The sequence below is a fragment of the Scyliorhinus torazame genome, chromosome 5 (assembly GCF_047496885.1).
Source record: "Scyliorhinus torazame isolate Kashiwa2021f chromosome 5, sScyTor2.1, whole genome shotgun sequence".
Taxonomy (NCBI): Eukaryota; Metazoa; Chordata; class Chondrichthyes; order Carcharhiniformes; family Scyliorhinidae; genus Scyliorhinus; species Scyliorhinus torazame.
The window spans coordinates 71524548-71551601 of record NC_092711.1 but is presented as its reverse complement, the minus strand read 5'-3'; the positions used below and the strand labels follow the sequence as shown (position 1 = coordinate 71551601).

Genomic DNA, 27054 nt, shown 5'->3' with positions numbered 1-27054 from the left:
ACTCTAAACATTGAATCTTGTGGTTTCAGACACCAGAGAATCAAAACTCCCAACAACAGACTGTCGTTCACTGACAATCAGACCCACGCAGAATCTCTGGCTGTACTTCTTCAGAAGCTGCTTCTCAGTTTGTTTCAGCTCACCTTCCAAGCACAGTGGTTAGCACTGTTGCTTCACAGCTCCAGGATCCCAGGTTAGATTCCCGCTTGAGTCACTGTCTGTGCAGAGTCTATACGTTCTCTGTGTCTGCATAGGTTTCCTCCAGGTGTTCCGGTTTCCTCCCACAAGTCCTGAAAGACATGCTGTTAGGTGAATTGGACATTCTGAATTCTCCCTCTGTGTACCTGAACAGGCGCCGGAATGTGGCGACTCAGTGATTTTCACAGTAACTTCATTGCAGTGTTAATGTAAGCTGACTTGTGACAGTAAAGATTATTCTAAAAACTAAAAGTCAACGAACTTCTTTTCTGCAAAATGGCTGCTACCTGAGATCCTCCCATTAATTACATCACCTTACCAAGCTGAAATCTAATTAACTCCACAGGGAACCTCCTTAATCCAAACAAAACTCCATTACCCAAGTTTTTTACAATGCCATAATTATATCTCTGACTCCCAAAAGCTTTCAAACCTTAAAAACACTACCTTAAAATCAGTTCATAAAGGTCATCAGGGTGTAAATGTTGAGAGAGCAAAATATAGTATGATATATTCAACAAATACATGTGTAAGTAATAGGTGTTAAAATAACCAAAGAACTATGAAAACTAACTGGGGAACTTAAATTCTTTCAGTTCACAAACCAACGGTGGTTCTAAACAGTGACAGAAAGTGACTGCTTCTTTCCAGAATCTACAAGTTAAAGGTTAAACTTATTTCAAACACAAGGTTGAAGGTTTGAAACCTCACAGTTTTCTTCACACAACAGGGCCTCGAACCGAAGTATAACAGTTAATTATCAATGGCTGTTTTAAAAAAAAATATTTTTTTTTATTCTCCTTTTTCACATTTTCTCCCAAATTTACACTCACCACAATAAACAACAATCAGTAACGAATGCAATGTAATTCCCCATATCATCAACAGCAAACCCATCCTCCCACCAAACCCCAAACAGCAGCCCGCATGTTGACATAAACAAATGACAAAAAGGAATCAGGAATCACCCATAGTCACCATTAACACATACAGTCCCCCTCCCCGCAACCCTCCCAGCAGCCCCCCCTGCCCTCTAATATTCGATGTAATCCAATTCTTGAAAGTGCATAATGAATAACACCCATGAATTGTAGAACCCCTCCATCCTTCCCCTCAGTTCAAATTTGACCTTCTCAAGAGTCAAGAATTCCAGCAGGTCCCTCCCGCCACACCAGGGCACAGGGTGGAGAGGTTGGTCTCCACCCTAACAGTATCCGCATTCGGGCTCTCAACAAGGTGAAAGCTACAACATCTGCCTCCACGCCCATTTCCAACGCCGGCTGGTCTGACACCCCGAATATGGCCTCCCGAGGGCCTGGATCCAGTTTCACATGCACCACTTTAGAGATTACCCTAAAAACCTCCTTCCAGTAATCCTCCAGCTTTGGGCAGGACCAAATCATATGAATGTGCTTTGTGCCCCTCCTCCACCCTCCCCCTGCAACGTTCACACACATCTACCCCCTCAAAGAGCCGGCTCATCCTCGCCCATGTGAGGTGTGCTCCACCTTCAGCTGTATCAGCCCCAATCTCGCACACGAGGTGAGGCGTTCGCCCTCCGGAGCATCTCACACCAGAACCCCTCCTCCATACCCTCTCCCAACTCTTCCTCCCACTTTGCCTTGATCCCTTCCAGCAGTGTCTTCTCCTCTTCCAAAATAGCCACGTAAACCGCCGACACTACCCCCTTCTCCAGTTCCCCCTGTTGTCAGCACCTCCTCCAGGGGTGCTGGAGAATGTCTGGGGTTTGGTGGGAGGATGGGATAGTTGATATTGATAGGGGCTGGTTTAGCACAGGGCTAAAGAGCTTGCTTTTAAAGCAGACCAATGCAGGCCAGCAGCATGGTTCAATTCCCGTACCAGCCTCCCCAAACAGGCTCCGGAATGTGGCGACTAGGGGCTTTTCACAGTAACTTCATTTGAAGCCTACTTGTGACAATATCATTTCATTTCATTTTCATTTCATTTCATTTCATTTCCAGCAATGTGAAGGCCGGCTCTTCCAGGATCTCTGTACCTCCTTTCTGGCAAAGTCTCAAACCTGCATGTATCAAAATATTTCATCCTGCTCCAGCCCATATCTTACTCCCAGCTCCTTCAATCCTGCAAACCGACCCACAAATCTTTCAGTGTCCTAATTCCTTTCTCCCCTCATCTCTGAAAATTTCCATCCCACCTCCCTGGCTCAAATCTATGGTTTCCCCCAAATCAGCGTTTCCTTTGCTCCTACCCCCAACCCGAAATGTTGGTGAAACTGCCTACAAATTCGCAACAAACCTATTACTACCCGACTCCCGGGGCTGTCAGGAGCGGCGCTGTTGCTAGCGCCTTCAATCCTGACCCCCTACCCAAACTCTCCTCCATTCTGACCCACTGGGAGTCAACCAATGGCTGGGGAGTTAACAGTTCTCGACCTTAGCTCATCCAACCTTTATGGGATTCGCAGTAGTTGCTCTGTAATTAAACCGTTAAAGTGTAACTTTGTCCTGGCCTCGGGCCAGGGGATGTATTTCACTTCTCCACCTTGGCAGGAAGAATAGAAAAAACAATATTCTTGTTATTTTATGAGACAAAGTCCCATCTTCACCCTGAGATTACCCTCCATTGTCCTGTGTGTCACTATCACTGTGCTAAATTGGGTCGATTCAGCATACATCTCGCTAAAAACAGGGTATCCATGAGGTGCTGTGGGCCATCAGCAGGCTAATATTCAATCACAATCTGTAACCTCATAGGCTGGCATATCCCTCACTCTACCATTACCATCAAGCCAAGGGACCAACCCTGGTTCAACATGGAGTGGAGGAGAACATGTCAGGAGCAGCAGCAGGTATTCCTAAAACAGAATCCATGATAAACAGCGGAAACAGCAGGCTCTAGACAGGGGTAAGCGATCGCAAAAACAACAAATCAGATCAAAGCTGCAGTCATAGAATCCCTACAGTATAGGAGGCCATTCAGCCATCGAGTCTGCACTGAACCTCTGAAACAGCACCCCATCTCAGCCCAAACCCCATCCTGTCCCCTAACCCCACCTAGGAGCAATTTACCTAACCAGCACATCTTTGGACTGTGGGAGGAAACTGGAGCACCCAGAGGAAACCCACGCAGACACGGGGAGAATGTGCAAACTCCACACAGACAGCCGTCCAAGGTCAGAATCGAATCCTAGTGCCTGGCGCTGTGAGGCAGCAGTGCTAAACACGATGCCATTGTGCTGCCCGGCTACATTCAGTCGTGGATGGTGGTGAACAATTCAACAAATCAGAGGAGCAGGAGGTCCACAAACAATAACATCGTCAGTGATTGGGGAGACCAGCACATCAGTGCAAATGACTCTGTTTTGTGTTTAGTGATCCCTCGTATGTTACCGATAACTTCCCTGGATCCCAAGGCTAAGAGAGAGACTCTGGGAGCAATGGAGAGCTGGGACTAGTCCATGGAGTAACTCAAGGTGTCACAACTGAAATAATCTGGAGTTAGAAAGGAGAAAAGTTCCCAAAATGCAGCAGTCTGTGACAGGACATTAATCAATCTCCTCTTATCCTGGAGAGATGAAGGTCTCGACTGTGTGTCTGAAACAATATTAGTTCATTTGACATTTATCCAGAGGATTAAACCCCAGCCCAGTTATAGGGATTATTATCAGAAATAAACTCCAACTGTCAGAATGAAGAAGGTTCAGTCCGGGATGAGATTAACAGCAGCAATAACTGCAGAATCCAACCCCTGCGGACACTTGTCAACTTGCTGCTGTGTCAGAAGATGGGCTGTCTGAGTGATTCCCTTCCCACACTGAGAGAAAGTGAACGGTCTCTCCTCGGTGTGGCTGCGTTGGTGTGTCAGTAAATCAGATGTACAAGTGAATCCATTCCCACATTCGGAGCAGATGAATGTTTTATCCCCGGTGTGAACTTGCTGGTGTTTCAGCAAGTGGGATTGACTGAGTGAATCCCTTCCCACACTTTGAGCAGGTAAATGGTTTCTCCCCGGTGTGAACTCACTGGTAAACCAGCAGGTGAAATGAGCGAGTGAATGCCTTCCCACAGTCAGAGCAGGAGAATGGTCTCTCCCCAGTGTGAACCCGCTGGTGACTCAGTAAGTAGGCTGTACAAACGAATCCCTTCCCACATTCGGAGCAGATGAATGGTTTATCCACAGTGTGAGTGCGCTGGTGTGTCAGCAAGTTGGATGAGAGACTGAATCCCATCCCACACTTTGAGCAGGTGAACGGTGTCTCTCCAGTGTGAATTCGCTGGTGCATCACCAGGTGGGATGAGCGAGTGAATCCCTTCCCACAGTCAGAGCAGGTGAACAGCCTCTCCCCAGTGTGAACCCGCTGGTGTCTCAGCAGAACATTTGTGGATTTAAAGCTCTTCCCACATTCAAAGCATTGGAAAGGTTTCTTATCCGAGTGAACAAGTTGGTGTGATCGGAGGCTAGTTAAATAAATGAATCCTTTTCCACATAAGGAGCAGGTGAATGGCCTCTCCCCAGTGTGGACTCGCTGATGTTTCTGGAGGCTGGAAGACTGAGTGAATCCCTTCCCACACACAGAGCAGGTGAACGGTCTCTCCCCAGTGTGAGTGCGGTCATGTTCAATGAGTGTCTGTGATCATTTAAACAGCTTCCCACAGTGAGAGCAGCTGAACTGCCCCTCAGTGCGACCAACCTGCTGCTTGACCAGGTCCTCGGAGCTTTTAGAGTTCTTATCACAGTCTGACTGGTTAAACAGCCTCTCACCAATGTGAACTTGCTGGTGGGTCAGCAGGTGGGATGACTGAATGAATCGCTTCCCACAAACGGAGCAGGTGAATGGCCTCTCTCCAGTGTGACTGCGTCAATGCTTTTCCAGCAGGGATGGGTATTTGAAACCCTTCCCACAGGCCCCACATTTCCACAGTTTTTCCATGGTGTTCATGTCCTTGTGTCTCTCCAGGTTGGATGATCAGTTGAAGCTTCATCCACACACAGAACACGTGTACGGTTTCTCTCCGCTGTGAATGGTGTGATGTTTTTTCAGGCTGTCTGACTGGTTAAAGCTCTTTTCACAGTCAGTTCACTTTAACACTCTCACTCAGGTGTGTGGATCTCTGCTTTTCCAGTCACACTGATGTTTGAAATTGTTTCCCACTGACAGAACCAACAAACATTTCTCCTTCCACATTCAAAGACCGATGATATTCAGATCTTGATGAATTGAGTGACTCTGTCAGATCTTGATGTGATGTCTGGTTTGAGTTTCCCATCTGCAAATCAGTGTCCTCTTTTACCTTATAAAAGAGATTGACAGTGTCAGTATCACCATGACCGGGCGGGTGTAGGAAGGGTCGCGGAGCTGTCTGTCACGGCGCTCCCGATCGTGCAAATCTGCCGCAGCAGCCGGCTGTTATTAACACCAGCTGCAAGCGGGCTTCAAAATACATGTTAAAAAAATGCGGCCGCATTGCGCATGCGTGCCAGATCATAAACTGTGCGCAAGTGCTCTGACGATCGGGCACGCATGCGCAGTGCGGCCTCTTTGTTTTTAAATGGTTGCAGCTTTTTGATTTACAAGTTGGGGGGGGGGGGGGGGGTATTCATTTTATTCATTTATTTTATTTATTTAATTTTTCATTTATTTTATTCATTAAAAAAATTTTTTTTTAACAAGTTCGGGAGGGTTTTATTTGATAAAACTTTGCAGGAAAAAAATGAAGAACTTCGAACAGATGGAGACTCCATACTTTCCAACACCGGAAGGCTTCACCTTCATCCAACAGGTCCATTAGAGGAGCGTGTCCGAGGGCCAAAGGGACCCAAAGCCATTTCCTCCATTTTTGTCAGCAGCAAACAAGGGAAGAGAAAATGGTGGGTGGCTCAGGCCAGCCGCCGTGGGTCTCGAAGGTTGGCCGGTTGGTAAAAATGGATCCCTGGGAAAAAGAAATTTGAAGAACACTGATCTACACTTTATAATCAAGAAATTAGGAAAACAAGATCACAGCTTAGAAATAGCTGGGTTAGTCAGAAGTCAGTTGTGAGCGGCCAATAAAGCTATGATTAGGAAGTGGGCGATGAGGGGGGGGGGGGGGGTGTTGGTGTGGGAGCAGCTGGAGGCGGCAGCATGTAAACGTACTAGTCTGGGAGCTTTGATACCAGCTCCTTCGCCGTTCTCAAAGACCCGTTACTCCACAAGTCCGGTGGTGGTGGCGACACTGCGGATTTGGGGACAATGGAGGAGGAAGGTGGAAGGAGTGTCGGTTTGGATCCCGATATTCAACAACCACAGGTTTGTCCCGGGTAGGATGGATGGTGGGTTCCAGAGCTGGCAGAGGGCAGGCATCAGAAGGATGGGAGATCTATTCATAGACGGAAGCTTTCCCAGTTTGAAGGCGCTAGAGGACAAATTTAATCTGCCGCCAGGAAACGCCTTTAAATATCTGCAACTATGAGCCTTCCTGAAAAAATAGGTAGTGGCCTTTCCGACGCTGCCGCCACTGAGGATACAGGACAGGGTGGTCTCCGGCACCTGGGTGGGGAAGGGGAAGGTGTCGGATATCTACCAGGAACTACAGGAGGCGGAGGAAACCCCGGTGGAGGAGCTCAAGGGCAAGTGGGAGGAGCTGGGTGAGGGGTTGGAAGCGGGTCTGTGGGCAGATGTCCTGGGCAGGGTTAATTCCTCCTCATCATGTGCCAGGCTCTGTCTAATTCAATTTAAGGTGGTCCACTGGGCACACATGACAGCAGTGAGAATGAGCAAGGTTTTTGGGGTAGAAGACAGTTGTATGTGGTGCAAGGCAACCCTGCAAACTATGTCCACATGTTTTGGGCATGCCCGGAGCTTAGAGAGTTCTGGCAAGGGTTCGCGAGGGCAATGTCCAAGGTGCTTAACACACGGGTGGTGCCGAGTCCAGAGATAGCGATCTTTGGAGTGGCAGATGACCCGGGAGTTCAGGAGGCGAAAGAGGCCAACATCTTGGCCTTTGCCTCCCTAGTAGCCCAGAGACGGATTTTCTTAATGTGGAGGGACTCAAAGCCCCCGAGTGTAGAGACTTGGGTTAATGACGTCTGGGTTTCTCAGCCTCGAGAAAATAAAGTTTGCCTTAAGAGGGTCTTCGCTAGGGTTCTCTCGGAGGTGGCAGCCATTCGTTGACTTCCTCGGGAAAAATTAAAATGTCAGCAGTAGCAGCAATCCGTAGGGGGGGGGGGGGGGGTTGGGGGAGGGGTGAGTGCTTCATTGGGATGGTGTGGGAAGACTGGGTCGCGTGGGGTAATGTCTATTTAATTGTTACTCTATATTCTCCTTTTACACTATGTTAATATTCACTCTAGTTTGTTTAGTTATTATTGTTTCTATTGTTGTATTATGAAAAATTCTTCAAAACATTAATAAAAATACTTTAAAAAAAAAAGAGCGAGAGGTTTAAAAACCAGTTGCGAACGATGAGTTCACCCCGGCACTAGGACCCGGCTGGGAACAGAAACCTTGATGTTCCGCCCACGCTGTAGCGTCACCAAGACGCCAGCGCATGCGCTCTGCTCCACGCTGAACCAAGATGGCGGATGTTAACCAGGGCTTGGTCCCGGGAGAAAGACTCGGAGCAGCAAACGCGGGATCTGCAGGTTCGTATTCGAGGTTTGAAGCCTTCACCAGACATTTATAAATTTTACCCGTCTATCCGCCGACTGCATGGCTCCCTGTACGTTTCCACATCCTTACCAGCTGCTGATGATGTGGAGATACCGGCGTTGGATTGGGGTGAGCTCAGTAAGAAGTCTGACAACATCAGGTTAAAGTATAACAGGTTTGTTTCAAATCACTTGCTTTCGGAACGCTGCTCCTTCCTCAGGTGAATGAAGAGGTATATATATGGCAGCACGGTAGCATTGTGGATAGCACAATTGCTTCACAGCTCCAGGGTCCCAGGTTCGATTCCGGCTTGGGTCACTGTCTGCGGAGTCTGCACATCCCGTTTCTGCGTGGGTTTCCTCCGGGTGCTCCGGTTTCCTCCCGCAGTCCCAAGTTGTGCAGGTTAGGTGGATTGGCCCTGATAAATTGCCCTTAGTGTCCAAAATTCCCCTTAGTGTTGGGTGGGGTTACTGGCTTACGGAGATAGAGTGGAGGTGTGTGTTTGGGTAGGGTGCTCTTTCCAAGAGCCGGTGCAGACTCGAAGGGCCGAATGGCCTCCTCCTGCACTGTAAATTCTATGATATAATTCTGGAACCTACCTCTTCATTCACCTGAGAAAGGAACCGTGCTCCGAAAGCTAGTGATTTGAATCAGACCTGTTGGACTTTAACCTTGTGTAAGACTTCTTACTGAGCTCACCCCAATCCAAGCATCTCCACATCATCTTTGTTCAGGACGCCGGAGGTGGGGGTGTTGTGAATTTCTCTACTGGACTGCTGTGATAGATTTTAGAAACCCCTTTACTGGGGGTTAGAAGGGGAGGATTTAGATACAGCAAACTCAAACCAAGAGAAATGTTTGTCTCTTTTGCATTTAGTTTCTGGACTGACAGTGATGGTTTTTGTAAACCTCCATTTAGAGCGTATTAGAAGAGGATTTGCAGACACGAAACTTGAACCAAGTTTCACATCAAAATCTGGCCACATTATTTGATTACTCAGCACCTGAATGTAATCGCCCTTTTAGCATAATGATTGAGTTCCAAATCATTGACATTCACTGTGTAAATCTGCCATCCTTAGTTGGGTGATGTTATTGAGGTGGAAATAGTCAATAATGGTGATGATGTTGATATCTGGATGAAAGCTCAAGTTTAAGGTGAAATATTTAGTCTGGTTCGGACTCTGGCAGTTCAGAGGAGAAGGGGTGAAGATAGTGGCTGGCGGGAACTGTAGACTATATGAAAATGGAGGAAATTTCTGTTCGTCCAGTATTGGATGTTGAACAAGTCAGGATGGTGTGTACGTTGGAGGAGAACTTGGTGGTGATGGTGTTCACAACCACCTGCTACCCTGGTCCTTCTAGGTGGAGGAAGATGGGAGTTTTTGGAAGTTCTATCAAACGTCTTGTTGAGTTGTAGATATATAAAATATCTCTACTTCATTCCTTGCCTTTCCTTTCCTGCTCCTCCCCTCTCCTCTTTTGCTCTCTTCTCCCAGCGAGACCAGATAATTGTGTAGGTCCAGACCAAGTGGCAGGTTCCCTTCCTTGAGGGACGACTTACCAGGGGTAAGCCATGGGGTACGGGCCTCTGGCTGAAAATAGACAAGTCCCCGGGACCTGATGGGATTTATCCTAGGATTCTCTGGGAGGCCAGGGAAGAGATTGCTGGACCATTGGCTTTGATTTTTATGTCATCATTGGCTACAGGAATAGTGCCAGAGGACTGGAGGATAGCAAATGTGGTCCCTTTGTTCAAAAAGGGGAGCAGAGACAACCCCGGCAACTATAGACCGGTGAGCCTCACGTCTGTAGTGGGTAAAGTCTTGGAGGGGATTATAAGAGACAAGATTTATAATCATCTAGATAGGAATAATATGATCAGGGATAGTCAGCATGGCTTTGTGAAGGGTAGGTCATGTCTCACAAACCTTATCGAGTTCTTTGAGAAGGTGACTGAACAGGTAGACGAGGGTAGAGCAGTTGATGTGGTCTATATGGATTTCAGCAAAGCGTTTGATAAGGTTCCCCACGGTAGGCTATTGCAGAAAATATGGAGGCTGGGGATTGAGGGTGATTTAGAGATGTGGATCAGAAATTGGCTAGCTGAAAGAAGACAGAGGGTGGTGGTTGATGGGAAATGTTCAGAATGGAGTTCAGTCACAAGTGGAGTACCACAAGGATCTGTTCTGGGGCCATTGCTGTTTGTCATTTTTATCAATGACCTAGAGGAAGGCGCAGAAGGGTGGGTGAGTAAATTTGCAGACGATACTAAAGTCGGTGGTGTTGTCGATAGTGTGGAAGGAAGTAGCAGGTTACAGAGGGATATAGATAAGCTGCAGAGCTGGGCTGAGAGGTGGCAAATGGAGTTTAATGTAGAGAAGTGTGAGGTGATTCACTTCGGAAGGAATAACAGGAATGTGGAATATTTGGCTAATGGAAAAGTTCTTGAAAGTGTGGATGAGCAGAGGGATCTAGGTGTCCATGTACATAGATCCCTGAAAGTTGCCACCCAGGTTGATAGGGTGGTGAAGAAGGCCTATGGAGTGTTGGCCTTTATTGGTAGAGGGATTGAGTTCCGGAGTCAGGAGGTCATGTTGCAGCTGTACAGAACTCTGGTACGGCCGCATTTGGAGTATTGCGTACAGTTCTGGTCACCGCATTATAGGAAGGACGTGGAGGCTTTGGAGCGGGTGCAGAGGAGATTTACCAGGATGTTGCCTGGTATGGAGGGAAAATCTTATGAGGAAAGGCTGATGGACTTGAGGTTGTTTTCGTTGGAGAGAAGGTTAAGAGGAGACTTAATAGAGGCATACAAAATGATTAGGGGGTTGGATCGGGTGGACAGTGAGAGCCTTCTCCCGCGGATGGAAATGGCTGGCACGAGGGGACATAACTTTAAACTGAGGGGTAATAGATATAGGACAGAGGTCAGAGGTAGGTTCTTTACGCAAAGAGTAGTGAGGCCGTGGAATGCCCTACCTGCTACAGTAGTGAACTCGCCAACATTGAGGGCATTTAAAAGTTTATTGGATAAACATATGGATGATAATGGTATAGTGTAGGTTAGATGGCTTTTGTTTCGGTGCAACATCGTGGGCCGAAGGGCCTGTACTGCGCTGTATTGTTCTATGTTCTATATGAACCAGTTCATTCATGGTCACTTTTTCTAAGTGCCAGCCCCACAAATGTCCAGATTCATTCAGCTCAATTTCACAACCTACCGTTGTGTTTTTATTGCTTCTCTCTCACTCCATCTTTTCTGTTTTAAATCAATTTCACAGGATATTAGAAGGGGAGGATTTGCAGTCGGGAAACTGAAACCAGTTTATTGTAACCTGTATACTACCATATTTGAAACATGGAAGGAAAATGCGCCGTTCACAGTGAAAAGAAACCGGACACATGTTCTGTGTATGGACAAGACTTTAGTCCCTCATCTGGTCTGACAAAACATAACTACCGTCACCACAGTGAGAAGCCTTGGAAATGCAGAGACTGTGGGAAGGGCTTTAATTACCCATCTGAGTTGGGGAATCATCAGCGCAGTCACAGTGGGGAGAGACCGTTCACCTGCTCGGAGTGTGGGAAGGGATTCACTTGTTCATCCTCTCTGCTGCAACACCGACAAGTTCACACAGACGAGAGACCTTTTAAATGTCCAGTCTGTGGGAAGTGTCATAAAAGTTCCCGGGAACTGACTGGTCATCAACGTGTTCACAGTGACGAGAGACCGTTCAAATGCTCTCACTGCGAGACTGGTTTCAAGACATTATCTGTCCTCACTGTCCACCAGCGAATTCACACTGGGGAGAGGCCATTCATCTGCTTCATGTGTGGGAAAGGATTTGCTCACTCATCCCACCTGCGGACACACCAGCGAATTCACACCGGGGAGAGACCTTTTAAATGTCAGGACTGTGAGAAAGGCTATACAAGTTCCTGGGAACTGATGTTTCATCAACGTGTTCACACTGGGGAGAGGCCGTTCAGATGCTCTCACTGTGGGACTGGGTTCAGGCGATCATCTGATCTGATTGTACATCAGCGAGTTCACACTGGGGAGAGACCCTTCAACTGCTCTGAGTGTGGGAAGGGATTTACTCGGTTATCCACCCTGCTGGAACATCAGCGCATCCACAGTGGAGAGAGGCCGTTCACCTGCTCCAAGTGTGGGAAGGGATTCACTCGGTCATCCCACCTACTGACACATCAGCGAGTTCACACTGGGGAGAGGCCATTCACCTGCTCAGAGTGTGGCAAAGGATTCATTCAATCATCGCATCTGGTAACACATCGGCGCATTCACACTGGGGAAAGACCGTTCACCTGCCCTGGGTGTGGGAAGGGATTCACACAGTCAGCCAACCTGCTGCTACAGCAGCAACTTCACAAGTGACTGTGATTGAATTGTTCTGTTAATTGTATCCGGGAGTGAACCATATTCATTGGATCTGTTTCTGCTGGTGTTAATAAACTCCAGTTATAATGGTTAACATTTCACATAAAAGTCAAATAAACCTCCTTTTATGTTAAACACAGGGTGGTAATTTTTAAAATATCTATAACAGATTAATTCCCTTTGAAGGGTTCCCCAGTCTCCTCCATCCTCAACTCCCCTCCAATAATAAGTGTGAGGAGCTGATGGAGCTTCTTTGTCACTGAGATTGAGACAATCAGATCAGCTGCCTCTGCTGCTCCCTCCCTCCCACTAACCCACCAGACCAAACCATTTCTCTAAGTCTGAGCCCTGAACCTGCATCTTTCTCCACTTTCACTCCTACCTTCAATCTTCCTCAGAGCTGATCTTGTCAGAGATCTGCCTTCTGCTCCTTAGACTCCATTCGCACTAAACATCCTGACCATGTTAGCTTCTCCGTGTTAGCTGATATTGTTAACATTTCTCTCTCTCTGTCACTCACCTTTAAATCCACCATCATCACCTATCCTCTTAAAAAAGAAAAACTTTTCCTACTGTCGTTGCAAAGTACCGTCCATCTCGTATCACTTTCCTCTCCAAGTCCTTGTGCTCTGTGTCCCCCAAGCATCGGTCCTCGGCCCCTCCTATTTCTCATCTACACGCTGCCACAAGGTGACATTATCTCAAAGCACCGTGTTAGTACACTGACAACACCCAGCTCTACCTCACCCCCATCCCTCTCCATTGCTCCACTGTTACTAAATTATCAAACTGCTTCTCCCACATCCAGTACTGGATGAGCAGAAATTTCCTCCAATTAATAATTGGGAAGACCAAAGCTGACTGGTGTTCGGTCACCATTAGAAATTCCGTTCTCAGGGCAGCACGGTGGCAGAATGGTTGGCATTGCTGCCTCACAACGCCGAGGTCCCAGGTTCGATCCCGGCTCTGGGTCACTGTCCGTGTGGAGTTTGCACATTCTCCCCATGTCTGCGTGGGTTTCACACCCACAACCCAAAGATGTGCATAGTAGATGTATTGGCCACGCTAAATTGCCCCTTAATTGGAAAAAATGAATTGGGTCCTCTAAATTTATTTTTTTTTAAAAAGAAATTCCGTACTCTAACTCCCAAGTCCATCCCTCTCCCTGGGAACTGTCTGAGGCTGAACCACACTCTGCACAATCATTGAATCTCTGCAGTGCAGAAGGAGGCCATTTGGCCCTTCAAGTCTACACTGACCCTTGAAAAGGGCACCCTACCTATGCCCACTGCCCCGCCCTATCCGCGAAACCATCTAACCTGCACATCTTTTGACCTAAGGGGTAATTTAGCATGGCCAATCCACCTAACCTGCACGTTTGTGGACTGTGGGAGGAAACCAGAGCACCAGGAGGAAGTCCACGCAGACACAGAAAGGATGTGTAAACTCCACACAGACAGTCACCCAAGGCTGGAATTGAACCCAGGTTCTGGTGCTATGAGGCAGCAGTGCTAACCACTGTGCCACCACGCTAGATGAGATTCTGACCACATATTCACACCATCACTCATACCAGATATTTCAAAATCCATAATGTCGCCTGTACCCACCCCAGCTCGGCTGCTGCTGAAACCCACATCCATTCCCCTATTAAAATTCCCGGTCAACCTCACATTCAGTCCACACTTCCCCCGACCAGAACGTGTCAGCGTCTACATCTCTACTGCCCGTGTGCTCTCTCACGTCAGGTCCTGCTCACTTACTCGCCCTGTGCTGGCTGGAAGACTCCACAACCAGCATCTGACGAGTGATCTGATTAATCAGGTTGTTTTGGTGGTGTTCAAGCAAAATGTTGCTCCCGCTGCACCAGGAGAACTCCAGTGTAAATAGTGTCTGCAGTTGCTGAACTCTCCTGAGGTGAGAATGGAGCTGCCAGGGCTGCAGTGAACCTTTAAGAACTGCTGTCTGGGTTCATTCCTCTGAATTCACTGACTCCCTGCTGAACCTTAGGAATAGAGTAGACCTGAACAACTTACCAAATACTCAACAAATTGCAAATGATTTCCCAGTAAGAACCAATTTGTACAGGGCGAAAAAGGTAAAAAAAAGGGAGCAAACACCTCCTTCACCGAATTCCCCCACTCACCTGACTCTCGGGGTTACACTCAGTTTGCCAAGGCTGCACTAAAGAACCTTGTATTTATAACCAACTCATTCTGCAGTAAAATAGTTAAACTTTGACTGTCTCTCATTTAAACGTTCCAGAGCAAAATCTCCAACTTAAGTCAGCTGTAAATGTGATAGAAAATACTGGTGTTCATTTTGCATCTTTTACAAGCTCACAACATCCCAAAGTGATTCAAATCAAGGATGTATTTGGAATGAGTCAGCATGGTGGTGCAGTGGTTAGTTCTGCTGCCTCACGGCACCGAGGTCCCAGGTTCAGTCCCGGCTCAGGGTCACTGTCAGTGTGGAGTTTGCACATTCTCCCCGTGTTTGTGTGGGTTTCGCCCCCACAACCCAAAGATATGCAGGGTAGGTGGATTGGCCACGCTAAATTTCCCTTAATTGGAAAAAATGAATTGGGTACTCTAAATTTTTTTTTTTTTAAATATTTCAAAACATTTTTCAAAAAAGGATGTATTTGGAAGGAAGAATGAAGAGAGGCAAAGTAAACTAAACAGTACAATTTTAAACAGAATGCAGGTAGAGTGACCCGGGAGTGAATATAAACAAATATTTCAATGCAATAGGACAGGTCCATAAGACCATGAGCAGAATTAGGCCACTCGGCCCATCGAGTCTGCTCTGCCATTCAATCATGGCTAATATTTTGATATCCCCATTCTCCTGCAATCTCGCCATAACCCCTGATCCCCTAATTGATTAAAAACCTATCTATCTCTGTCTCAAAGACACTCAGTGATTTGGCCTCCACAACCTTCTGCAGCAAAGAGTTCCAGAGATTCACCACCCTCTGGCTGAAGAAATTCCTCATCTCCTGTGTTAAAGGATAGTCCCTTTCGTCTGAGATTGTGTTCTCTGGTTCTAGTTTTCCTACAAGTGGAAACATCCACTCTATCCAGGCCTCACAGTATCCCGTAAGTTTCAATAAGATACCCCCTCATCCTTCTAAACTCCAATGAGTACAGACCCAGAGTCCTCAATCGCTCCTCATACGACAAGCTGTTCATTCCAGGAATCACTCGTGAACCTCCTCTGGACCCTTTCCAAGCCCAGTTCATCCTTCCTTCGATACGGGGCCCAAAACTGCTCACAATACTCCAAATGGGTCTGATCAGAGCCTTATATAGTCTCAGAAGTATATCCCTGCTCTTGTATTCTCACCCTCTCGACATGAATGCTAACATTGCATTTGCCTTCCTAACTGCCGACTGAACCTGCACATTCACCTTAAGAAAATCTTGAACAAAGACTCCCAAGACCCTTTATGCTTCTGATTTCCTAAGCACTTCCCCATTTAGTAAATAGTCTATGATTCCATTCCTCCTTCCAATGTGCATAACCTCACATTTTTCCACGTTGTATTCCATCTGCCACTTCTTTGCCCACTCTCCTAGCCTGTCCAAGTCCTTCTGCAGCCCACCTGCTTCCTCAATACTACCTGTCCCTCTGCAGATCTTTGTATCATCTGCAAACTTAGCAAAAGTGCCTTCAGATCATTCATGTATATTCTGAAAAGTTGTGGTCCCAGCACCGACCCCTGAGGGACACCACGAGTCACTGGCTGCCATACTGACCCTTTATCCCCACCCTCTGCCTTCTGCCAGTCAGCCAATCCTCTGTCCACGCCAGGATCTTACCCTTAACTTATTTAAAAGTAGGACGGCATGTGGCGCAGTGGATAGCACTGGGACTGTGGCGTGGAGGACCTGGATTTGAATCCCGGCCCTGGGTCACAGTCCGTGTGGAGTTTGCACATTTTCCCCATGTCTGCGTAGGTTTCACCCCCACAACCCAAATATGTGCAGGTTAGGTGGATTGGCCACACTAAATTGCCCCTCAATTGGAAAATAAAAATAATTGGGTACTCTAAATTGATTTTTAACAACTTATTTAATCGTCTCATATGCGGCACCTTGTTAAAGGCCTTCTGGTCGATCAACTTGGTCAAAACATCCTAATTGGGTCTTCGGTTTATTGGAGGAAGAGAGTGGAAAAACACGTTATACTGAATCTTTCTAAATCATTGGCTAATCCACATCTGAAATATTGTGTTACCACAGCTTAGGAAAGATAGCAAGGAATTGGAGAGGGTACAGGGAAGCCTTGCTAGAATAGTATCAGTGATGAGAGGTTTCTGTTCTGTGAAGAGACCTGCAAAGCCGGGATTGTTCTCCCAGTATCAGAGAAGGTGAAGGAAAGAGAGACTGAAATATTTGAGGCGTTTTCATCAACATAGAGAGAAGTTGTTTCCATTGGCAGGGTGGTTGGTAACAACAGAAGACAGCTTTAAAATATTTGTCATAACAGCCAGGGTGGACATGAGTAGAGATGATTTTACTCAGTGAATTCTGGTGATCTGGAACACGAGAATATCTGGTGAAAGCAGCTCCAATGATAAATGATTTTTACTGTATTGAAGGTGCAATAAATATCAAGTTCTTGTTGACTGTAGATAGGAATTCAGTGATCAGCCTGAAATTCATGGGTACCAGCACAACAGGGAAAGAGAGAGAGACAGAGAGCGTTCACCAGCTGAGTGTGGATCACTCAGTCATTCCATTTACTGAGACAGCAGCATGAAGTCTGGGACAGAGGAGGCGAGGTTGTTGCAGAGTTAAAAATGAAACCTATTAAGGAGCAGGAGAGCTTTGAGCTGGTGGAGTCTATGAAATCTGAGACTCGTTTTCCTTTGCTGTCATTTCACAGAGGCCCAGTTTTGCCAAGATTCTTTATTTCCACAGTTACAGGATCATTGAAAAGACATTGCAGCTTCTTTACAGCACAGCCAAACTCGCACTGACTGAATATTTCTCCACTCACCTCAAGGTTATCGATTCGCATCCAGCCTCCTCAGTCCACTCCTGTATCGGGCACAGTCTCAGAGTTGGGAGGGGTCAGGGGTGCGCCCTGACCATTAGGACCCCAGCAACAGTAGAGGAACAATTCAAACACAAACATTAAATGAAGTGAAAGCAGATTGTCGAGACCTGTCAGAAACTCCTGGAGATGCTGCAGTCACTTCACACACCAGAGGAGGTTAATGGGGAAGCTCAGTGACAGTGCAGAGTACCAGAATGGAACACATTCAGGTATAATGTCCAGATTGACAGAAACCCCTGGAGATGCTGCAGCCACTTCACACACCAGAGGAAGTTAACAGGGAGTGCTCAGAGACAGTGCAGAGTATCAGAGTGGAACACATTCAGGTATAATGTCCAGATTGACAGAAACTCCTGGAGATGCGGCAGTCACTTCACGCACCAGAGGAGGTTAACAGGGAAGCTCAGTGACAGTGCAGAGTATCAGAGTGGAACACATTCAGGTACAATGCCCAGACTGACTTTGGAGCAAATCTTTTCTGGAACCTGGGAAGGGCAGTTGAAAGACCAGACACACATCCATTGGCACACATGTACTCATACGTAGGCATCCTCGCACACGCGCTTAGCCGCCCTCACACACACACGCAACATGCATAGGTGCACTCGCACGCACCGCGCACACACACACCCACCCACAGGCACATAGACACGCACGTATGTGTGCCCGCTCACAGATACACAAGCACTAAATATTCAATAACGTGCCTCTTGTCAGTACTGTGGAACATAAAACCAGGGTCCCTGTCACATTGTGCCCCCTCAGGATGTACAAGATCCTGAGGCCAATTTGATGGAGAGAAGGAAGGCAGCACCTACCCAGACCACTCCTTTCCCAGCCTGGTGTCCGAGCGGCAGTATTATCCTTCACACAGCCTGACGTGGTATCTGGTGGTAATCGGAGTGTTTGTGGGATCTTGCTGTGCAGTCCCTGCCGAGTTTCCCACGTGAAAACAGTGAACGTGTTTCAAATACAAAAAGCTGCCGTGTTGATTGAAAGGTCTGGGCCAGTCTGAAAAGGCACAGGAGGAAGACGATCTCTTCCTTTTGATGGGTCACTCCTGCAGTGCAGCCCCTGCCGTTCTGTGGGAGGAGACGGCGACTGCCACATGCACAGTAAGATCCCACAAAGTGTTATGCAACACAGGGTCAGGAACCTAATTTCAGTGGGGGTTTGAGGGACACTGGAGAGAACTTCCCTCCCCATCCTGCTGTTGCTGTTTATATTTTACATTCGCTTGAGGGGTGGACAGGGACAGATGGAGAGCAAGACCCACTGGGATCATCCGGGAATGACTGATTCAGGCGCCTCCCGTCCCATCGTCAGCCCCAACACATCCTTCATTCGTGGCTCAGCAAAGGGAGTTGAAGAATCAATGAATGAATACCCAGTGACAAAATGCACAGTCGTTGCTGCCAACATCTCCGGCCATTCCTGTGGTCATGTGTACACGGGCCAGCTGTCTGTCTCTTTGTGTGTGTGTTGGGTGGGGGGGGGCATGCGATGGGAGAGCAGGTTACCTGGAGCCTGCCTGGTCCGACGTTAACCAGGCGGAAGCAGATTCAGTCCAGTGTTATCACCCTCGGGCATTGTCTCTCCGAGCGATGGGAGGGCAAGTTACCTGGAGCCGGCCTGGTCAGACGTTAACCAGGCGGAAACAGATTCAGTCCAGTGTCGATCATCCTCGGGCGTTGTCTCTCCGAGCGATGGGAGGAGAGTGGGACCATCACAGGACCAGCCCCCCGCCCGTGTACTCCACTCTCTGTGAAAAGAGGGGAACGTCAGGAATAGGAGTGGGAATAGTTCCTGGCGAGCCTGCTCCACTATTCAGCAAGATCACGGCTGATCATCGACCTCAACTCCACTCTTCCCCACCCCTCAATTCCCAAGGATATCTCCACCTCAGCCTTGAACGCACTCAATGACAGAACATCCAGCATTCCCTGGGATAGAGAATGCCAAAGATTCACAAACCCTCTGGGTGAAGAAATTCTCCCTCATCTCAGTCCAAAATGGCCGCCCCTTATCGAGACTGGCCCCGTGTCCCTGACTCTCTGGGAATTAGCCTCTCCGCATCAACCTTATGGAGTCGCCTCAGAATTTCACACCTTTCAATCGGAGCATCTAAACTGCAGGGAATGTTGGGCCCATTGCTCAGGCTCCAGAGCACTGACCGGTCTCCTCCTCTTCCTATTTTCTTGGCTCCCCCTCACGTTCCGAGTTCAGATCTTACCTGGGGCGGCTGGAGGAATGCCAGCCAGTCGGAGGAGTGTGTGGGCAGCAGCCCCATCGCCTGGCACTTGTAGACGGCTAGGGCCAACCCCAGCAGGTTGCCGATGAAGTAGAGCAGACGCTGCAGCCAGTGCTGAGTCGAATTCCCCAGGACCTTAAAGACTGGGAGTGAGAATAAAAAAACAGAAAGATCAGGAACAGGGGAGAGACTGTGAAATGTTCATAGAGAATTGGGGGATCCTTGTACTCAAATCACAAACAGACAGCATGGAGATACAGCAAGAAATTAGGAAGGCAGATGTTCCGTTAGCCTTCACCGAGGGATGGCGCCAGGGACCGGGGTTTGATTACAGCTTTGGGTGACTGTCCGTGCTGAGCCTGCACATTCACCCTGTGTCAGCCTGAGTTTCCTCCGGGTTCTCTGGTTTCCTCCCACAGTCCAAAGATGTACAGGTTAGGTGGATTGGCCATGATAAATTGCCCCTTAAGTGTCCAAAGGTAAGGTGGGGGTACAGGGACAGGGAGGGAATTGGGTCTCTGTATAGTGGCCTTTCAAATGGTTGGTGCAGACTCGATGGGCCAAATTGCCTCTTTCTGCACTGTAGGGTTTCTATGATTCACTGGTTTCTATGATACATCAGTGCGTGTATATCTATGAGTGAGGAAATCTTTCTGCAATTGTACAGAGTTTTGGTCAAACACAGGAGGAATAACTTATGCAGTTTGGGTCTCCTTATCTACAGAATTGCCAAGGAGAGAGGGTAACAAAGACTCACCAGATTGGTTCCTGGGATGACAGGATTGTCCAACGAGGAGAGATTGGGAAGAATGGGCCTTTACTCTCTTGGGTTTACGAGACTGAGAGTTGATCTGATTGAAACAGATATAATTGTAAAGAGGGTTTGACAGGGAGATGCGGAGACACGGTTTCCTCTGGCTGCAGAATCCGGAACACAGAGACATAGCCTCAGGGGGGCAGCTAGTTCGGACTGAGCTGAAGAGGAATTTCCTCACCCCATGAGTTGTCTCTAACCCAGAGAGTTGTGGATGTTCAATCACTGATTATATTCCAGGCTGAGATCAATGGATTGTTGGACACCAAGAGAAATCTCAGGGAGATATCTGTACACTGACTGGTGTCTTCAATTAACCCATCTCCCCCAGGGGGATATCTGTACAATGAAGGTAGAAACCTACTTTGCCACCCCTAATATGTTTTACTTTTGTTTTTATATATTTTATCAACCTTAGAACCAGTTGCTATAGTATTTTGAGCCATAGAAATAGAATAACCCCATGTCACTTGGCAGTTACTCATCAACAAACTAACTTCTTCTCAGCAGAGTAAGACCACTTCTTCAAGGCTAAGAAAGCTGGAGAGTAAAAGAGCTCCTCTTCCCTGTCCTTCCTGAACTCACTTATTCACCCAGCTCTCAGCACTCTGTTCTAAGTCCCATTCAAATGATGCCAGTTAAAAGCTGTTTCTCAGCTGCAGAATCAATACAATACTCACTTGGCGACATGGACATCAGTGCGTGTATAGGTCTCCAGGCCATCATGCAAACCATCATGATAGGGAAGATGTAGATGTTGTTGCCGGCCGTGTACATAATGAACAGATTCATGGGCAGCTGCTTCAATGGGCCAAAGGCGATGTCCCAGCAGAGCTGAAAACAGAAAGTGAGCAGGGCATCAGTAAAGGGAGCCAGGTTGGGGAAGGTCACGTACTGATCTTACACCCAGGGCTGGAAATAAGGATGACGGTTAACACCACAAAAGGTTCCTTTAGTACATGGGGTGCAGCGGTTCACCAACCCAGTTTACCACTGTTGACAAACCAAGCCTGGCCAGCTGGACAACGAGGACACATTCAAATCCAACTTACTTTCTCAACCAGGATCCGGTCTGTTTCTTGGACGCGGATGTCTGGAAGCTGTTTGTCTGAATATGCGACTGGGCTCATGAAGTCGCCCTGGCCATACTGTTGATCACGGCTCCTGTGAGAAACAGAGAACACAAATTGGGTCACCTCAGCAAGCTCTTCAGGACCCTCTTAAAAGAGGGAGTCTCTCCATCAGGGACCCCACTGTGGTGGCAATACTGCCAGCATGAACTAAACCATGAGCAAGCCTAGGGCACACTGCATGCACCAAACTGCCATGGGATTGGACAGCCACAAAGTGCATTGGAGTCAACTGACAATCCGGGTGCCAATCCCCTTGTCCAGTCCTCCGTTAAAAGGCGATTGCACCGAGTCACCGGAGGCAATGAATTTTTGCTTGACAGTGAACGATGTTGAATGTCGAGAGAGACCCACTGCAGCACCCGGCCCCAGAAACGAGCAATCGTCCCTCCAGCCAACACTCAGGTGGGGGGCTGAAACCAAGATGGCGTCGCAGGGTCGTGACCCCGGGAAAAGAAGCCAAGTGGAGTCGGAGTGGTTTCTGGGAGATTTGAGAAGCTGCTTTCTGCCAAGGGGCGGAAAGTTTTAGGTTGATGCCCACATCCCCGGGTCAGTGTGCGGTGCCCTCCATGCGAGAGAGCAGGCTGGCCCGGCCTGCGCCTCCTACTCGAGCCCCAAGCTCCAGCGCGGCCTCTGGACCTGCGGCTGCCGCTCGGGTTGAGCTCGAGGGTCCACTTCTGCCAGCGCGCGCGGTTGGCGAGCGCCGCCCCCGCAGCCATGGCGACGCCGGCGACCGTTAACCGTCCCCCCTCAAATCTGATCCGGGGAATAATCCGCGCGCTTCCGTCAACAAACCACACCCGCTGCAATGCGCATGCGCTGCTGTCCGGACGTCCTCGGCGAAATGCAGACATCGCTGACGTTTCCCCCATCTTTGTTAGGGGCACGTCGAGCAACCAAATGTCAACGGTTTCTTCAGAAGTGATGCGAGACTTGCTGAGTTTATCCAGCATTTTTTTATTTCAGATTTCTAGCATCCACAATATTTTTCTTCTATTCCCGGCCCATTTCTACCTCACATGTAACTGGGTATCATGAGTGAAGCTACCACCAGGCTCAGGGCTAAACCTTGCAGCCAAGTTGCAATGAAATATTGTGACTTCCTGCAGGGCTGGAACTGATGGGAGGACAATTTGCACACATTGGTCAACAGCAATGTTGCTGTAAAGGTTGATTAGAATCACAATATCACTGATGTAACCAATTAATTGGAATGAAATAATGACAGCGATCTCATTGATCCGAGAGACAGTTTGATCTTTAATTGATTTGAAATAAATCATCTCAAAAACAGGTGTTGAATGTAGATGATGTCCTGTTTAATAATAATCTTTATTAATGTTACAAGTAGGCTTATATTAACACTGCGATGAATTTACTGTGAAAAGTCCCTAGTCACCACACCCTAGTGCCTGTTCAGGTACACTGAGGCAGAATTCCGAATGTCTAAATCACCTAGTAAGCATGTCTTTCGGAACTTGTGGGAGGAAACCGGAGCACCCGGAGGAAACCCACGGGGAGAACGTGCAGATTCCGCACAGACAGTGACCAAGCCTGGAATCGAACCCGGGGCCCTGGTGCTGTGAAGCAACAGTGCTAACCACTGTGCAACCGTGCTGCCCATATTTCATTCACTGTCATGAATTAGATTCAGCTTGGTGACAGGGTGGGTTCTGATTAACCTTCCAGTGGGGACATAAAAAGGGTAAGATTTGTTCTTGTTATCCTCTATCAGTGGTATATCAAATAGAGCAGAAAAATATAAGGGCAGTGCATGAAATCTGACTTCTCTCTTCAGAGCTCATGTCCCACTGCAACAGTGTTTTTGTATGAGGTTCCCTCTGGTTCCTGTCACTGAGTCTCTCAGCCTGCAGTAATACACCGCGCTGTCAGACAGCTGCAGCTCACTGATCGTTCCTCACTTACCCCCACACATTTCAAACTGTCAATTGATGCAGAAAATTGAGTCCCCCACCCTCTGCAAATTTCTACTGAGCCTTGGGGAAGTGTCCAGGTGACTTTCCCTCTCCTTGATGCCCCACAATGTCAGCAGCTCAGACTCCAGCTCAATACCCCTGAGCCCAGGTTCTGCAAGTTGCAGACACTCCTCAGATATGATTGCCCAGGATTGTAACGTTCTCCAAAAACGCCCACATACTGCAATCCTAGCACATCACCTGTCCTGTGGAGAACATCAAACTCCAGCCTAGTTATAGGGGTTATTAACTTGAGCAGAAATAAACAAAGGACGTGATTAACAATAACATCCAATCCCTGGAGTCACACATGAACCCGCTGGTGTCTCAGCAGGTTGGATGATCGATTGAATCCCTTCCCACACTCGGGGCAGGTGAATGGTTTCTCCCCACTGTGAGTGCGTTGGTGTGTCTGGAGATTGGATGATTGAGTGAATTGTTTCCCACACACGGAGCAGGTGAATATCCTTTCCCCAGTATGAATTCGCTGGTGTTGAATAAGGTGAGATGATTGTCTAAATTTCTTCTCACAATGAGAGCAACTGAATGGTCTCTTGTCAGTGTGAACAAGCTGGTGTTTAATTAGATCTGGAGAGGTTTTAAAGCAATCCCCACAGTAAAAGCATTTAAAAGGTCTCTCGTCACTGTGAACTCTCTGGTGTGACCCCAGGCTGGATGACTTTGCGAATTCCTTCCCACACATGGAGCACCTGAACGGTCTCTCCCCAGTGTGACTGCGCCGATGGCTCTCCAGCTGGGATGGGTAACTGAATCCCTTCCCACAGTCCCCACATTTCCAAGGTTTCTCCATGGTGCCAGTGTCCTTGTGTCTCTCCAGGTTGGATGATCAGTTGCAATCTTGATCGGACACAGAACATGTGAACGGTTTCTCCTCACTGTAAATGGTGTGATGTTTCTTCAGGCTGTGTATTTGGTTAAAGCTCTTTCCACAGTCAGTTCACTGGTACTCTCTCACTCGGATGTGTGTTGTGTGGGTCTCGGGGCTTTTCCAGTCACACTGATGTTTCCACAGTCAGTTCACTGGAACACTCTCACTCGGCTGTGTGTGTGTCTCGGTGTTTTTCCAGTCACACTGATGTTTGAAATCTTTTCCCACAGGCAGAACAGACAAACATTTCTCCTTCGACATTCAAAGGCCAATGATATTCAAGTCCTGATGAATCGAATGACTCTGCCAGATCTTGACATGATGTTTGCTTTCCTCATCTGCAAATCCTCACCTTCTCATGCTCTGTAAAAGGAGATTACCAAAGTCATCACTGTAAGTAGAGGACAGAAATGCAGAACAGATAATTCTCGTTTCTCGGGACCATTTTTTCCCTCTTATTCCACTACAGCTGCAGATCCCCATCCCACACACTCTCCCTCCCCACTGGGCTGAAATACAGATAAAGTGTTGGATATATTTTCCTGCATCCCTTTAACAAATTTGTACAAATAGAGATAGAATCATGTTTGATAATTCACTTCATTCATGAATCCTGTTGAAACGTTTCACAATCAATCATCTGAATATGTGTTCCCAGCAAGTTGGAAAACTTTCTATTAGACTTCACTGGAAAACACTTAAATCTATGATCTCTTGTCACAACCACATAAATATAAATGTGGATTGGAATTCAGGAGAAAGGACTCTATTCCACAAATAAGATATAGAACAAATAGACTACAAGGCAGTGCAATGACCTACTTTATAAAGCTCACAGACAGTATGTAAATGATTGAGAATTTAATGAACTCATGCTGACAACATATGATCTGTGGATTTAATACAAAACGCAGATTGCAGAGAATCTTTCATTTCTATTCTGTTGGTTAAGGACTCCTGCTTTTTGTAACCTATTGTAATTATTTGTCTGATGAAATGATCATAATGTGCAATACTTTCATTATTTTATACTTTTATTTAATGGCTGTCTACAACTATGTGATGAATCCTAATTACTTATTATATTTGTAGCATCATCACAATTCTGAACCTGCCACACTTATGATTTTGAAGCAAACCAATGATCTATTGAACCAAACTAATTCTCTATGAATCTGGATCACCCTGATGGACCAGATGGAATAACCAACGTTAACCTTGTTCCAGAAGTGACTGTGTGGAGATTAAATGAGCAATTATTAAGGTGGTTTCTCCAAGCCTCCCGGGCTTTTTTTTTCTCTCTATCTCTCTCTCTCTGTGTTTTCAAATCCTCCCCATCCAGCCGCCAGCTCCATCACTCCTTCGACCAGCTGTAGATGTGACAAATAAACACCTATCCATGGTCAAGACTGACACAGCGCATGCTCCAAATACTGGGCAACACGGCACCTGTACACTGGTCTCCTGTGGTGTAGATAGGGGACATTCACCACTGTGGGGAATGCTGGGTAAAAAACCCACCATTGTGATTCACAATTCACTTTCTTGTGATTATTTAGCGGTAACGCAGTAGAGAGTGACCGTAAAATAAATCATTAAAGCGAGGAATTTGACATGTTGTAACCTACAAGGTTACAGATCAAGAGCTAGAAAGTGGGGGTGGTCTCATACAGATATGATGGGCCAACAGGCCTCCTTTAGTCATATAAATTTAAATGTTCTGTTTCCATTGTCGAACATATTTAAGACTGAAATAGACTGAATTTTGGTCTCTCAGAGAATCAAGGGTTCTGGTGAACAGGCAGGAGGGAGGAATTGAGGCAAAGGGATCCCTTCCCACAGTCCCCACATTTCCACGGTTTCTTTGTAGTGCGAATGAATTTATGTCTCTCCAGGTTGGATGATCAGTTGAAGCCTCGTCCCACACACAGAATATATGTACAGTTTCTCCCCGCTGTGAATGGTGTGATGTTTGTTCAGGCTGTGTAACTGCTTAACGGTCTACCGGAACACTCTCACTTGGGTGTGTATATGTCTCAGTGCTTTTCCAGTCACACTGATGTTTGAAATCATTTCCTGCAGACAAAACAGATAAATATTTCTCTTTTGACATTCAAAGCTTGATGATATTCAGCTCCGAGTGAAATCAAGTGATGATCAGATCTTAATGTGATGCTTGGTTTGAGTTCCCCATCCACAAATCATCTCCTAATATCCTATAATCAGAGTTTACAAAAGTCATTGCTGTCAGTGCAGGAGAGAAATTTACAACAAACAATTCTAGTTTCTATGCAACATTCATTCTTTTCTTGTTTTCCCAAACGTATTGCTCAATCATAGTAAAATAAACCAAAATCAGAAACAAAGTCCCAACAAGAGCAAGCGAATCTTCCTGACTAAACCAGAATGTTATTACCAATGTCTATGAGACACTCTGTACTCTGAGGAATCCACCGATTGTGGAAGGTGTCAACTGTTCTGGTGGACACCGCATGCTCCCTCCCCAGAGCTACCCAGACACAGGCAGGCAATTGGAAGAGAGGGCAAAAGTCTCTTATGGGGCGGCAGTAAAGTGACATTATCCAAAGGTGGAGCAGGCTCAATGGACTGATTTTTTTTTTATTCGTTCATATTTATTGCCCATCCCTAATTGCCCTGGACGAGACAGTTAAGAGTCTACTATATTGCTGTGGGTCTGGAGTCACATGTCGGCCAGAC

At 47.1% G+C, this 27054-nt stretch overlaps 3 protein-coding genes, 1 long non-coding RNA gene and 1 pseudogene across 4 annotated transcripts in view; 2 read left to right on the top strand and 3 right to left on the bottom strand.

Moving 5' to 3' along the window:
* Window positions 1–12344, top strand: part of LOC140422609 (uncharacterized) — a 29757-nt gene extending 17413 nt beyond the window's left edge. The window contains 1 exon segment of the mRNA XM_072507616.1: window positions 11282–12344. Within this exon segment, the coding sequence (XP_072363717.1) occupies window positions 11282–12206 (925 nt within the window). The 3' untranslated portion in view covers window positions 12207–12344.
* Window positions 1–27054, bottom strand: part of LOC140418371 (uncharacterized) — a 294193-nt gene that overhangs the window by 80466 nt on the left and 186673 nt on the right. The window lies entirely within an intron of this gene.
* Window positions 4097–7869, bottom strand: LOC140421347 (uncharacterized; annotated as a pseudogene).
* On the bottom strand, window positions 17111–22251 carry LOC140418375 (ER membrane protein complex subunit 4-like). Its single transcript, XM_072501843.1, has 5 exons — window positions 22111–22251; window positions 21394–21505; window positions 21022–21175; window positions 19510–19670; window positions 17111–19038 (listed from the first exon to the last, which is right to left on the bottom strand). Exons 1-5 carry the CDS (start codon window positions 22188–22190, stop codon window positions 19003–19005), a joined length of 543 nt encoding a protein of 180 aa, XP_072357944.1. The 5' UTR covers window positions 22191–22251; the 3' UTR covers window positions 17111–19002.
* Window positions 23605–25600, top strand: LOC140418376 (uncharacterized). The gene is made up of 2 exons (XR_011944977.1): window positions 23605–24729; window positions 25429–25600. It is a non-coding gene; the product is annotated as an uncharacterized lncRNA (long non-coding RNA).